The sequence below is a fragment of the Cucurbita moschata genome, unplaced genomic scaffold, assembly GCF_002738365.1.
Source record: "Cucurbita moschata cultivar Rifu unplaced genomic scaffold, Cmos_1.0 Cmo_Scf00017, whole genome shotgun sequence".
Classification (NCBI taxonomy): domain Eukaryota; kingdom Viridiplantae; phylum Streptophyta; class Magnoliopsida; order Cucurbitales; family Cucurbitaceae; genus Cucurbita; species Cucurbita moschata.
In genome coordinates, this window is record NW_019268533.1 from 2358131 (window position 1) to 2372506 (window position 14376).

At 35.0% G+C, this 14376-nt stretch overlaps 1 protein-coding gene and 1 pseudogene across 2 annotated transcripts in view; one reads left to right on the forward strand and one right to left on the reverse strand.

Moving 5' to 3' along the window:
• The window catches only part of LOC111455619 (kinesin-like protein KIN-7D, mitochondrial), a 10223-nt gene extending 306 nt beyond the window's left edge, over positions 1 to 9917 (forward strand). The window contains exons 2-27 of one of the 2 annotated variants that reach the window (XR_002712610.1): positions 56 to 392; positions 495 to 592; positions 749 to 838; positions 972 to 1024; positions 2056 to 2121; positions 2873 to 2926; positions 3154 to 3213; positions 3301 to 3379; positions 3468 to 3535; positions 4166 to 4222; positions 4308 to 4412; positions 4720 to 4824; positions 4997 to 5104; positions 5201 to 5332; positions 5421 to 5600; positions 6020 to 6148; positions 6453 to 6593; positions 6702 to 6821; positions 6923 to 6973; positions 7058 to 7105; positions 7271 to 7417; positions 7702 to 8445; positions 8859 to 8988; positions 9066 to 9183; positions 9257 to 9336; positions 9603 to 9917. Coding sequence is in view for 1 of the 2 variants with exons in the window: in XM_023097352.1 (XP_022953120.1) it covers positions 85 to 392; positions 495 to 592; positions 749 to 838; positions 972 to 1024; positions 2056 to 2121; positions 2873 to 2926; positions 3154 to 3213; positions 3301 to 3379; positions 3468 to 3535; positions 4166 to 4222; positions 4308 to 4412; positions 4720 to 4824; positions 4997 to 5104; positions 5201 to 5332; positions 5421 to 5600; positions 6020 to 6148; positions 6453 to 6593; positions 6702 to 6821; positions 6923 to 6973; positions 7058 to 7105; positions 7271 to 7417; positions 7702 to 8445; positions 8859 to 8988; positions 9066 to 9151 (3159 nt within the window). In the remaining variant the exon portion in view is untranslated. Of the gene's footprint in view, positions 1 to 55; positions 393 to 494; positions 593 to 748; positions 839 to 971; positions 1025 to 2055; positions 2122 to 2872; positions 2927 to 3153; positions 3214 to 3300; positions 3380 to 3467; positions 3536 to 4165; positions 4223 to 4307; positions 4413 to 4719; positions 4825 to 4996; positions 5105 to 5200; positions 5333 to 5420; positions 5601 to 6019; positions 6149 to 6452; positions 6594 to 6701; positions 6822 to 6922; positions 6974 to 7057; positions 7106 to 7270; positions 7418 to 7701; positions 8446 to 8858; positions 8989 to 9065; positions 9184 to 9256; positions 9473 to 9602 lie in introns of those variants that run through there. The other variant, XM_023097352.1, reaches the window with a different exon arrangement.
• Positions 9918 to 11571: 1654 nt separating this feature from the next.
• Positions 11572 to 13145, reverse strand: LOC111454888 (annotated as a pseudogene).
• Positions 13146 to 14376: the final 1231 nt, after the last annotated feature.

Below are 14376 nucleotides of genomic sequence, written 5' to 3' on the forward strand. Positions count from 1 at the left end.
TTTTTTTTTTTTTTTTTTTTTTTTTAATTTTATTTGATTTGCATTTTGATCTCAGAGTGGTCACTGACTTGCTGGATTCAGTCGATGGCATCATCGTCCAGAACGCGGAGTAGTTCGCCGTTTTCGCACCGGAAATCTGTTTCGTCTTCTTCTTCGAGTCAATCGCCGAGTTCTTTCACGAACGGGAAGATGATTCCTCGATCTTGTTCGAGTTCAGCATCTTCGCATTATGGAATGAGCAGTGGATTTGGTTCTAGATCGATGGTTAATGGTGGTGGTTATGGTGATTGCTCACCGGTAGGGTTTATTTCCGATGATTTGATGTCTGAGCCTGTGGATGAGCCGAGGAACGGGGATAGCATTTCTGTGACGATTCGTTTTCGGCCTTTGAGGTAAGTGGAGAGATAGGAGAGTGTTGGATCAGATCCGCGATTGATTTTAGTGTTTGTGTTTTTACGATTGATTGAGTTTGGGTCTGGGGCTTATGCTTGCAGCGAGAGGGAGTTCCTGAAAGGGGATGAGATTGCTTGGTATGCGGACGGGGACAAGATCGTACGCAATGAGTATAATCCAGCCACGGCCTATGGATTTGGTACCCATTTTTGAATTTGTAGATTTTGAATTTGAACTTGTGATAGTGTGGTTATGGTTATGTGTGAGGGTAGGAATGTTAGTTTGGATTAACGTGGCTGCAATGTATGGGTTTTCGGGTTTATAACATATCGAGGGCGGTGTATCTCTGTGGCAGATAAGGTGTTTGGACCAGATACGATTTCACCGGAGGTGTATGAAGTTGCGGCTAAGCCAGTCGTTAAGGCAGCTATGGAGGGTGTTCATGGTGAGAAACGCTTCCTAGAGTCCACCCAGCTAGACATTCTTTGAATTAATCAACATAATAACTTGTAGAGTCGTTCAAGTTTCCATATAAGATGTTGAAAGAAGGATCTTAGCTGCTGTGTTTTGATATGCAGGAACGGTATTTGCTTACGGTGTGACAAGCAGTGGGAAGACGCACACTATGCATGTATGTATGATGCTTTAATGTTTTCCCTACTCGTGTAATCTTAATTGAGTTATTAAATCTGATTTGCTTAACCCATCAATCACTTACGAGACTGTTAATTGCATTTATTATGTTTAGTAACCATGGACTGTTTAATGAAAACCAGATTCTAAGAATTCAGCTTGTTCTAACTACCGCTAACAGCTTTGTTAACCATCAATATTCGTGTCCTTATAAGAGCCCGCCCCGTTAAAAGTTTGAATAGTTATGTGTTCTTGTGAGTATCGTTCTTTGGACCTATAAATCTTTGCAAACTCTACTTCTTGAATTTGACTTTGGGTATTCTTCATCAAGTTGGGTTTTTCCTCATTTTTCTTCTCTACATTTATAGCCCTACATTTCTTTTTGATGAATCGTGGCATGCTAGAAACTTAACATACTGATCGTGTTGGGATGGATTTTTCCAGACTGAAGTGACCAGAGAGATACAAGCTCTTATCATCTTGCTGAATCAACTTTAGCATTTGATTTTTAGCCTCCTAGTTTTTGGTCTTCTGCTGTTAATTTATCATTGTTGGTTAGCCTTTACGGCCAATGACACATGCATAGGGTTTTCTTTTTTACATATTCAGCTGGAAACTACAAAAATGGGACTTTCAGAAGTGAGTAGTAGCACGTTTACATTTATATTGAATGATATAATGAATCAAGGAACAAGTGCCAATGGTTCTCTTCTCTTCTCTTCTTCTGTTTTTTTTTTTCCAATCTCGCCATTCCATTTCATTTTGGAACTATAGGTTGGTGTTAGATCTGCAGATAGTGATGAGTTTGGTTGAGACACAAGCTAATTTGCCTGATGCCAATATGACTATAGGTTGTTATGAGATGATTTAATAATTTACTCTTCCTCTACTTTATATTTGCTTTTTCTACCATGATGTTTTCCAGTGTTATCTTTTTTATACTTTTCTACCTCCCCCAGTTATACTTTGCAAACCCTATATTTCATGCATGAGTAATGTTATTGATTTGCTTGTATAAATAATTCACAGGGAGATCAAAACTCTCCAGGGATCATACCACTGGCTATAAAAGATGTCTTCAGCATCATCCAAGATGTAAGTGTCCCGGCATAATTTTAAAGTGAGATATTGAAAAGTATTCTCTCTAGTTCTTTTCCTTGTTGATGCTTCTTAATTAGAACTCATAGCATGTATCAGCATTTAGTACTATCATTACACATAACAATGGTTCTCTTTGCCACAAATTTGATTCCTGAATAATGTTATAATAATTATTGAATCGAGTTAAATAAAATTTGAGGCCAGCTAAGTTTGGTTAATGAACGTGCAAAATTACTACATGAACTAACATTATTTAAGTTAAGATTCAAATAAATTGTTAAATTGTTGATTTTTCTTTTGTTGGTATTTGATGAGCTAAATTGCCTGTCAGGTTCATCCATGATTTATTTAATGGTTATCGAATACATACAACCATCTAATTTTTTGAGGACGATTACATCACAAATTTGTGGTGAATACTCGAACCTACAGCCTCTTTAAAGAGGTAAAAATACTTTTAAAATTTAATAAATACATATTATTATATAACATTGAATAATTATTAATATTTGTGAAGGGATTTTTGCTATTCATGAACTATGAAGAAAAGACTGCTATATATTAAAAAAGAAATTGCACGACTTTTGCTTTACTGTAATTAGCCTTTCCTTTATTAGCATATTTTTCCTCCTTGCTTCTGCATGTTATCAAATTATATTTATTTGTTGCAAAATTTTAAATCCTGTTTTTTATTTATTTTTCCGAGTATTTGACCATATAGATGAGTGTTTGTTTTTCTGTGTAGACTCCTGGAAGAGAATTCTTGCTCCGTGTATCTTACCTTGAAATATACAACGAAGTAAGTAATTCTATACAGAGAGTTTTCTAGTTTCAGTGCCGACCAGATCTAAATTGTTATTTAGTTTTTGAGTTCCATTGGTGGTTGTAAATCTCGTTTATGGCTTGTTTTTGTATGAAAGGAATATAGTTTTTGGCATCTAAACAATCAGGGGAAAACTGCTAAACAGTACATTCCAAATCTTAAGTTATTAGACTCCTGATCATATTTGCATTCTTGATACACAGGTGATAAATGACTTGCTGGATCCAACAGGTCAGAATTTGCGTGTTAGGGAAGATGCACAGGTGCTTAACTTTTCCTTGTAATCATCACACTGTAAACTGCTTTTGTTTTGTTATAATTGTATATTTGATGCTGCTATCGTCTATTAGGGCACCTATGTTGAGGGTATAAAGGAAGAAGTGGTTTTGTCTCCTGGACATGCTTTATCATTTATAGCCGCTGGAGAAGGTATTTACTGAGCACTTCTGCTTCGGTGCCATTTCTCTTCTCATTTTATGTGCATAAGTGATTTATGGCTAAAGGTCTTAAATGGCAGAGCATCGTCACGTTGGATCAAACAATTTCAATCTTTTTAGTAGCCGGAGTCACACCATCTTTACGCTGGTAAAACTAAACATTTCCTTGCTGGTGGAGCATCCAATTGCTTGCTCTTTAGTTCATTTCTTGGCTATGGTTTTATTTTCTATATCAGAACGAGGTTTGTTTTCCATGATATAAATTGCTTTCTGCAATCCGGGCGTCGCCTCTTTATGTTACCACTTAGAAACTTGTTGGACGTGCATTTAAAAACACGAAACTGACAAACTTGTCTCTGCAGTGCTAGCTCTATGTGAAATTTGGGTCCCTTCCCCCCACTTAAAAAAATTATTTGTTTGCTAGAAACAATTAGTTGAGGAATTCCAAGTTCAAGATTATTCACAAATGGATGGAGTGATATGTACATAAATACATATATGAGCATGTATGCACATAGAAATGCACCCAGATATGGTTTCTTCATGCTCATGTGATCAATACATAAATACATTCATAGAAACATAAAAATTTGCATATCCAAACCAAGTACATAAATTCAAATAGACACCTACACACGGAGTTGCAAGTGTGCATGCTTATCAGGTTATGATAGGTTCTGGCGTGTATGCTTATCAGATTTGTGGTTGCTTTCATCCTCTTGTGCATTCTTTTCCATCTTCTGCCTCTCTAAACTAAGTGTGCTGTATGCTCTTGCAGATGATTGAAAGTAGTGCACGTGGCGATGAGTATGATGGTGTCATCTTCTCTCAACTTGTAAGAACAGGCCTTTTTCATTCTGATATGTGATGCTGTTAAACTTTAATGTGTCACTCTCATTAATATTAACTCCATGCTACAGAACTTGATAGATTTAGCTGGGTCGGAGAGCTCAAAGACCGAAACTACTGGACTGAGGAGAAAGGAAGGAGCCTATATAAACAAAAGCCTTTTGACTCTTGGAACAGTAGGTGCCTTTTTATAGGGCTTTTGTGTGTTGATTAAATATTTTTGCGCTTTTCCCTAACAAATATAAACGTACAATTAGGACTTGTGTGATTCTGAACCAACTTTAGAAAACCAAGTTTTGCTTCACCATCCATTATTCTTCTGCTATTACATGCCTGTTGGTTAGGATCTCATCTATTTCATCAATCCATTTATTGTAGTTGATATTGGAATGTCTATGAATAAATTTAATTTTCATGAGAATGTATTTATGTAGCGGATACCTCAAGATGGAAGTAATTTTTATATTTGGTTGCATTGTGAAGGTTATTGGGAAATTAAGCGAGGGAAAGGCATCCCATGTTCCTTATCGAGATTCTAAGCTTACCCGTCTTCTTCAATCCTCACTCAGTGGGCATGGACACGTTTCAGTGAGTATATGATTTAGAAACAACTTTTTTGTAGTCCGTGCTTCTCGTGAATGGAACTTGTTGGTGAATCATTTTTATTTCTTATCATCTGCTGTCCCTTTTACTTTCCGCTAATATTTATGCAGTGAAATTTTCCAACTTCTTTTTGGTTTAACATACAAATTATCTCCAGCTCATTTGCACTGTAACTCCTGCATCCAGTAACATGGAGGAAACTCACAATACATTGAAGTTTGCTAGCAGGGCCAAACGAGTTGAAATCTATGCCTCGCGCAATAAGGTTGATTGAATTTTCTTTTCGACATGAAGTTAAAAGGAAGTGTCTGTTGTTCACATAAGCTTTAACACTTTTCTTCACTCTTTATTATATGTTCAGATAATTGATGAAAAGTCTTTGATAAAGAAGTATCAGACAGAAATTTCAATCCTCAAGCAAGAACTTGATCAATTAAAGAGGGGGATGCTGGCTGGTGTTAATCATGAGGAGATAATGAATTTAAGGCAGCAGGTTTTTGTTTTTTTCGCTTATGTTTGGTGGCCCAATTACTATTTCCAGAATTCTATTTCACTAAGTCATTCTTGTTATCATTAAATAGTTGGAAGAAGGTCAAGTGAAAATGCAATCAAGATTAGAAGAAGAGGAAGAAGCTAAGGTTGCTCTCATGAGTAGGATTCAGAGGCTGACTAAACTCATACTTGTCTCTTCTAAGAATTCTATTCCTGGATGTTTGAGTGACGTTCCTAGTCATCAAAGGAACAAATCTTCTTTTGATGATGTAAGTTTTCGCTATAAGCTTTCTTCAACATACGTATGCACATTCACTTCTCTTGTGATTGTCATTGCCATCACAAATGTGAATAACTTACAAATTCAGTGTTTAGAAGATCCAAGATGAGCACTCTCATCTTACATTGCCTTATTTTCCTCATGAAACACTTTACTGTCAGTGAAGGGAATCTGTAGTTCTTCGTCCATACATTTTTGCAACGACAATTATCATCATAATCTGCTTCTATTTAGATAAGATTACAATGAAATTGTTAGTTGTGTTACTTGTGTAGAATAAAACATCAAACCAGATATTTTTGTCAAGTGGCCTTCCTTTTCCTATTTCTATGTGACTGAATTTTTGCAGTTCTTACTTTAGTTTGAGAAAAATAGATCTGTTGCTCATTTTTCAGTTTTCTTTTTCAGAAGGTTGAGGTCACCCAAGGGTTACTTTCCGGAAGTGAGAATCAAAATGATCTATCTTCAATTGTTCACTCAGATCAGTTGAACGGTGAACTCTTACCAGCTGATAGTACAATCACTGGATCATCTAACGTGAGTAAATTATTTGCACAACAGATTATCATACCGAAAGCTTATCACAATTCTTGTTTGCTCAGATAATTTCTCTGTGATGTGTTATATCTAAATGAGTTTCTCTTCACAAATTAAATATCATACTGAAACAGTGGCAATTTAGAAAGTACTGAATTATATCATATTAATTTATGGATCTCACTAGGGTTTTTGCTGGTTTTTGATCTCCCACCCTCCTTAGTTTCTTTCTAAGGAAGGTTTTTCTGTTTTCTTAGAGTTATGAGCTATGAATATTAAAATGATTGTTTGTATTTTAATGTAGGGCGAGATGACAATGTCAGATCAGATGGATCTACTGGTCGAGCAAGTTAAGATGCTTGCTGAAGAGATTGCGTTTGAAACCAGTGCACTGAAACGTTTGATTGAGCAATCTGTTGATGATCCTGATGGTTCTAAAGTTCAAGTATAGTCATTCATGAGTTTTATTTCTTTGCTGCATCTTATTGACTCCAGAAGTTGACATAAGGTTTCTAAGCCAATATTTTAATCATGTCTATGTTCCTTCATCCAGATCCAGAACTTAGAACAAGAAATTCAAGAAAAAAAGAGGCAAATGAGAGCTTTGGAACAACGAATTAATGAGGGTAGCGAGCCTTCAATTTCTAGTGCATCGATGGTTGAAATGCAGCAGGTGCTGCTTCCTGGAGCTTATTGACCTGCCTTCAAGTGTTTTAACTTATTTTTATATTAGATTTTTTAAAAATAATTTTCTACTGCTTTTGTCGGTTGCAGACTGTTACAAGATTAATGACTCAGTGCGGTGAAAAGGAATTTGAGCTTGAGGTAAGTTTTCTGAGTTAAATTAATTTTAGGACTTTGATACAATGTTGTTAAATTAAATTAATAAACTCTCTTCTCTTGATCCAGCTCAAAAAGGCAGACAACCGTGTTCTTCAAGAGCAATTGCAGAACAAGGTTCTTACTACCTCTCTTCTTTATTCAATTCATGTACACTCTTTTCACAATATCCCTGTAGTCGAAAATTATCGAGCAATTGATCTTATTGAGAAGCTTCCTTCTCCTTGTTCCCCCTCGTTTAGTTTTGGAACATCACTTGCTTCCATATTTGTCTGCTGGCAGTGTGCAGAGAACAGAGAATTACAGGAGAAAGTAGAACTCTTAGAGCATCAATTGGCTTCAGTTACTAGCAATAAAGTGTCAACTTCATCTGAAAATTGTCTTCCAGAAAAATATGTAGAAGAATTCAAAAAGAAGATTCAATCTCAGGCAAGACTTTTCACTTTTGGTTATAGTAGTTTTGTAGATTACTGATTCTTGAAGCTTCATCTATGGCATCACTGTCTATAATTGGATGACACCACTAATAATTTAGAAGGATGAGTGGCTGTGCTATATGTTTTTTTACGACACGGCTTGTTCATTTTGCCTGTGTCTTTGTAGTTTATTATAGATGTAATGTATTTCTAATTGTTTATGCATATTTGATGTTTTTATATAACTTCGAGCTATGGCTGTGTGTTTGATGATCTGAAGATTGTTTATTTAAGCAGGAGATAGAGAATGAGAAACTGAAATTGGAATCAGTTCACTTTTCAGAAGAGATCAGTGGGTTACATGTACAGAATCAAAAACTGGCAGAAGAAGCTTCTTACGCAAAGGAGCTAGCCTCTGCTGCTGCTGTTGAGCTGAAAAATTTAGCAGCTGAAGTCACGAAGCTCTCCTTACAAAATGCAAAATTAGAAAAGGAGTTATTGAGTGCGCGAGAATTGGCCCACTCTAAGAATACACAGAATAATCTCAGTGGAAATCGCAAGTACAATGATGGTTCAAAACCTGGAAGGAAAGGAAGGCTCTCTGGCCGGTCTATTGATGTTTCAGCAGCAACCAGTGATGATTTTGAATCTTGGAATCTTGATCCAGATGACTTAAAAATGGAACTTCACGCAAGGAAACAAAGAGAGGAGGCCCTTGAGGCTGCTTTAGCTGAAAAGGAGCTCCTAGAAGATGATTACCGAAAGAAAATGGAAGAGGCAAAGAAAAGGGAAGTGTCTCTTGAAAATGATTTAGCCAATATGTGGGTACTGGTTGCCAAGTTGAAGAAAGAGGCCGGAGGTGGAGCTATTTCAGATGTTAAAAGTGATGCAAGGCAGAATTCTGGAACAGAAAATGATATCGATTCAAAGACGAATGATAATGAAACAATAGCCATCTTTAAAGAAGATGCTGATCCAGTTGATGATTCGAAAAAATCTGAAGAATCCCATGAGGAGGAACCTCTGGTTGTTCGCCTAAAGGTATGAAATTTCAGCATAGAACATCTCTGAAACTGTGAGATCCCACATCGGTTGGGGAGGAGAACGAAACACCCTTTATAAGGGTGTAGAAACCTCTCCCTAGCAGACGCGTTTTAAAGCCATGAAGGAAAGCCCAAAAGGGAAAGCCCAAAAGGGAAAGCCCAAAGGTATGAATTTTCAGCAGAGAAGATCATTGAAATATTTGTGAAATTTTTTGCAACGGTCCAAGCCCACCGCTAGTAGATATTCCTCTTTGGGTTTTCCCTTTCGGGCTTCCCCTCAAGGTTTTTAAAACGCTTCTGCTAGGGAGAGGTTTTCACACCCTCATAAAGGGTGTTTCGTTCTCCTCTCCAACCGCCGTTGGATCTGACATTTTTTGTTTTTGACAAGATTTGTTGATGATTACCTTTCAGGCACGGATGCAAGTGATGAAGGAAAAGGATCTAAAGTGCCTAGAAAATGTAGATACGAATTCACACATGTGTAAAGTATGTTTTGAATTGCCAACTGCAGCAATTCTTCTTCCATGTCGACATTTTTGTTGTAAGTTTTCTTAAACCAACCTTCTTAAAATTCCTACATTTTGATATTCTAATTATTGGCATTTCTGAAACTGGCAGTATGTAAATCTTGTTCACTTGCCTGTTCTGAGTGTCCAATCTGTCGGACAAAGATTGTAGATAGGCTCTTTGCATTTACTTCTTGACATGTTCTTCCATGCCTGCCTTTCCCCACAAGGTAAATTCATTCTATCCCTTCTCCTATTCCATCAATCACTGGTTCACCGCTTTTAAACCTGTTTTACTGGCAGGAATTCAATATTGAATCTACAATGCGACGGAGGACTAGATTCTTCTATTTGATTTGCTTTACATGCAACTGTACAAAAAGGTACATAATTAATTTATTGTGTTCTAAGTCTCTGAGAGATGTAAAATAATCATACCAGAAGTAGTTAAGGAACTTCATATTTCAACATGGAAATCTTCTTTGATTAGTTGTTTCACTTAAACTACCAATTTATATCTGGATAGGGCTCTAGAACATCCTTCTATATCTATATATCTATATATATATATATATATATATATATATATGTATGTATGTATGTATGTATGTATATGCATATCATTAATTCAGTCACATTGTGCTTGTAGAACCTTTTGCCTTGTGGATCTCTGCCCCTGTTCAATTCATGCAGATTTGGAAAAGGGTTTGTTTTTGTTTTTGTTTTCTTGCACTATATACCTTTATTCTACTACTATCTTAATATTTATTCAAGGCTGTCATTAAACGATGTCGTTTTATACGGACTTTCTAGAGAGAGAAAGATAAGGATAAAGATAAAAGAGAGTGGAAATTTAAGGAATGAACAACGTAGGGCTGCAGCTGAGCTTGCAGGAATATTGTTGGGAATTTCTCAAAGTAAGCATTTAATGCAACTTAATAAATGTCTGGCTTTGTTCTTTGTATGTATTAATTAAAGAAAATAAAAATTATAATAATAAAAATAATGGAAATTAGATTTGTTATCTTCTTCTGAGTTCTTCTCTGAAGTTAGTTTTTTCTGGTAAATATTTCATTCTGTCCTTAACTAACACTCAGCTATATTTACTGTACTAGTTTCTTATTGCTGTACTATTCAATGGTCATAGAATTAAAAGACTTTTTATTTTTTATTTTTTTAACTCGTTTATGTTTTGATGTATTGAGATATATTCTATTTTGTATTTGTAGTGGTAAAATTTTTATTTTAACTTAGAAACTTCTAGAAGTGTAACGGGTTTGATTGTTATTGTAACAGTCCAAGTTCAAGTTTATCGTTAGCAGTTATTGTTCACTTCTCGTTCGAACTTCCGCTCAAGGCTTTAAAACGCGTCTACTAGGAAAAGGTTTCCGCATTCTTGTAAAGGTGTTTGGTTCTCATCTACTACCAATATAATATTAAAACATTTACTATTTTAGGGTAATCGACGATAATATATTTTTTTTAAAAAAATTTAGAGACTAAAATAAAAGTAAAATGTTAAAATTTTTACTATTTTTATTCATGATTATCAGCCTCCCATACAAGTATTTTATGGTGAGTATTTCACAAAAATATTTAATCTAGTTTAAAAAAAATTGAAATAGGCTCTTGAACTCAAAAACAACTCTCAAAATAAAATTTAAAAAAAAACAGAAGAAAAATAAGGTAAAACACAGTTTAATCTATTGAGAAATATTATTATTATTATTATTATTATTATTATTATTATTATTATTATTATTATTATTATGGTCGTGTTAGGAATTACAAACATCTAATGGTATGATATTATCGACTTTGACCATAAGCTCTCGTGATTTTATTTTTAATTTTCTCAAAAAAACTATGTACTAATGAAGATTTATTTGCTTATAAACCTTTGGATTACAAACATCAAATAGTACGATATTATCGATTTTGACCATAAGCTCTCGTGACTTTATTTTTGGTTTTCTCAAAAAACCATGTACTAATGAAGATTTATTTGCTTATAAACCACCTATGATTAACCTCTTAATTAGTCGATATAGGACTCTTCTCACAACAATCCTCAACATGCCAAAGGGTTTCAAGGCAGCGACAGGTTCGATTTCACTAACCAAACTGATGAGTGCTTGGTTAAGGGGGAGAATGTTGGGTATAAGAAGATTAGACATAAAGAAAGGGATATGGAGTTGAGAAACCCGACCAAACCCAAATAAAAAAGAAAAAGAGTCCATGTATTTACACAAAAATGTATGGATATCTTTCACGACATAAAATTTAAATTTATATCTAAGTTTGTTAATTTTTTAAATTAATTTATAATAAAACGAAAGTTTAGAAGCTTAAAAGATACTATAAATTTTTAAATTTATAAAGTTCAGTTTATAATTGAAATAAAAATAATAATTAAATAATTTACCTAACTCATTAAAAATTTTATGTAAATAAAACTAATAAAAATGATAACTGGCAAATCTTTTTATTTTTATTTTTATTATTATTATTCAACTAAACCATTTCGAATTAAATTTGATGGACAAAAAATATATTTGGCCTAAAATAATAATCTGCCAATGTCCCCAAACAAAAATAAGTTGTTTAGTTGCCAAATTAAACCAAACAAACAAATTGATTTCGATTCCAATCTCATCATAACCAGTTAAAAATTTACCAGATTTGTTTCAGATCCGAAGCTGCTGATGATCTGATCAGCAACCGTGCCATTTCTTCAGCTTTACAAGTTTTCATGGAGATTTTAGCTCCATTCCAAGATGTAGTTTGAGAAATTTTACCTACAAATTTCAAGGTGGTGCCGAATCTGATGGTGCCTAACGATTCTTGCTGGCTCTCCAGATTCTGATTCGCAAATGCATTAAGCTGTACCGATCCAAAGAAGGAACCATTAGAATGAGAGAAGAAGAGGATGAAGTGTGAAGCAAGCAAACATGGAGGTTCGTGAAATTACTTTCACTCTACACCGAGGGTGTACTGCGAACCTTACAGAAGTGATTGGCAACGGCGGAAGGATCGAGAAATTCCTCCAAGCACCATTCCGGCAATGTCTCCAAATATTCCGATATGCTGCTCGTCGAGAAGGAACCGCCGTCGCTTGCTTGGCCGTCTTCGACCTTGTAATTACTTGTCGATGGAGCAGCTTTTTCAGCGGAATGAGAGCTGATTGCCTTCACGGCTATTTTAGGCTTCTTGCTGCAAGCGTGAGAGCTTCCAGTTTTAACATCCATGGCCGCATCGCAGCCATGGGAGGACGAAGATGTTTGGGACGAAAAACAAGTCGAAGAAAGCTTCACACCTGTGAGAAGAAATCGACTGTGCTTCTGCGTATGTTCGTTCGTTTCGTGGTGGATCGAAATGTCGCATTCTCTGCAAATAATCGCCCTATCTTGTTGACAGAAAACGATCGCGCGACGTTCCTGCAAATGAAATCAAATTCTGTAAGAATCCTCTCCTTCTGACACCGAATCAACGATCGCTGATTCGCCAAATTATTCCAACTCCACAAATCGACGAAACGAAGGATATCAGAAACAGACGAAACAAAGCAGATATTTCCAAGAAAGGTACAAAAGAACGCAAAGATTCTCTTCAACACCGATTCGATTTCACAAAAACCTCAAAACTCAAAACATAAACATTTTCCAGAATCAAAATTACCTGACAGATATCGCAACGAGGAGAATCCTTTTTGATCGGCTGAATTAACGAGAATCGTGAGTGCTTTCCAGCGAGCTTGTTGGCGCGGTGAACATGGAGATCACAGCCATGGCAAAGAGCAGCTTCATCAGCATAACAAAAAACAGAAGCCTCAGCCTGATCACAAACATCGCAACGGATCTTCATGATTCTTTCTTCAACAGAAAGAAATAAAAACCCGAACAGAATCTTGCAGCACGATTTCACCTCTCTCTGTTCCTGCCTGCCTGCCTTTTCTCTATCTGAAAATTCCGAGGGTTGAAAGAGAGGTGGATTTAAAGCGGAAGATGGAGACAAAGGATTATGGGCTCTCGGCCATGACTGGACAAGAACAACAGCTAAGATTAAAGCTCTTTATTGTTCTCTGACAATTTAAGAAAAGCTCTAGAAAAATCGGCCATGGCCCCCTTCTCTCTCTACCTTTCTCTTTCTACTGTGATTTCTTTTAAAGGAGATGCAAGTGGTGGGGGGCAAACCCAACTTGGGCTCTCCTATATAGCCTTAATTATAATATATATATATATATATATATCATATAATTTTATTCCAATAAAATTTTAAAATTAAAAATAAAAAAAAAAACTTTATTTTCCTAAATAATTTCAAATTTGTTGCCATTATTTTTTAAATAACTCTATTATTGTTCTAATTAATAGAGGTACAGGTGGGTTAGGTATGAGCCTCATTCACATTTCTTTTAATTGTTTCATTTGTATTTTTTTAAAAAATTTAAATAATTCTCGTTAATTTAATTTAATTATTAATTTATTTTGGTTTATTTTAAAATAAATTAAAATTTTTAATTTTAATAAAAACAAAATATTAATTCATATAATATAATATCTCTTTATTCGTTGGATTGGATTGAATTAGGTTGAGTTGCGCTTGATTAGATTTTTAGTTATCAAATATGTTTAACACATAGTACGTATGTTAATATTTATAGATTGATTTGTGTTTGTTCGTGAACTTTTAGTATATTTTATCTAAGATTGTATCCGAATAATTACGAAGGGTGGATAAATAAAACTTTAAAAAAAAATTTGACAACTCGACACCCCAATCTGAAAATAGGGCGTTGGGTTGGGTTGTGAAAATTTTCGGGTTGGGTTAGGTTACCAATCAAACCAAACCGAACTTTTGGGTTAGGTTAAAAAAATCCCTCAACCTAACCCAACTCGACCATGTACACCCCTAAATTAACCTAACTGTTCTTTTAATAGTTACAAATTTAAAATATTTTTAGAGTTTCTCTTTTATACATTTGACAAAACAAATTCGTCTATTACATTACGACCGGTTTCTTGATTAATTTCTTTGCCTTAGGTATTAGAGATTTAAAAAGAATATAGCCGGTTCAAATATGTTAAAAAAAAAAAACTATTGTTTGATGTAGTGATTATCGAGATGTACAAAATATATATCGCGCGTGTGTAGAAATACTATAAGGGGATGGATTCAAATTTCATAGCGGTCGGATTTTAAACCCGAGACAACTACTTGCTAAGATTGAGAATCTGACGTTGTAAACGTACCAGCATTTTAATTGAGGACTTTAAAAAACAATAAAAAGAGTCGTAGACTCGTATATAGTTCAACTCGTTGATCATAACGTATACAAGTGGACTCCTTCATACGTCACCATTTTAAATTATAATAATGTTTAAAAAGACAAGAAAGCAGCTTACTTCAGGTACGATTCGATT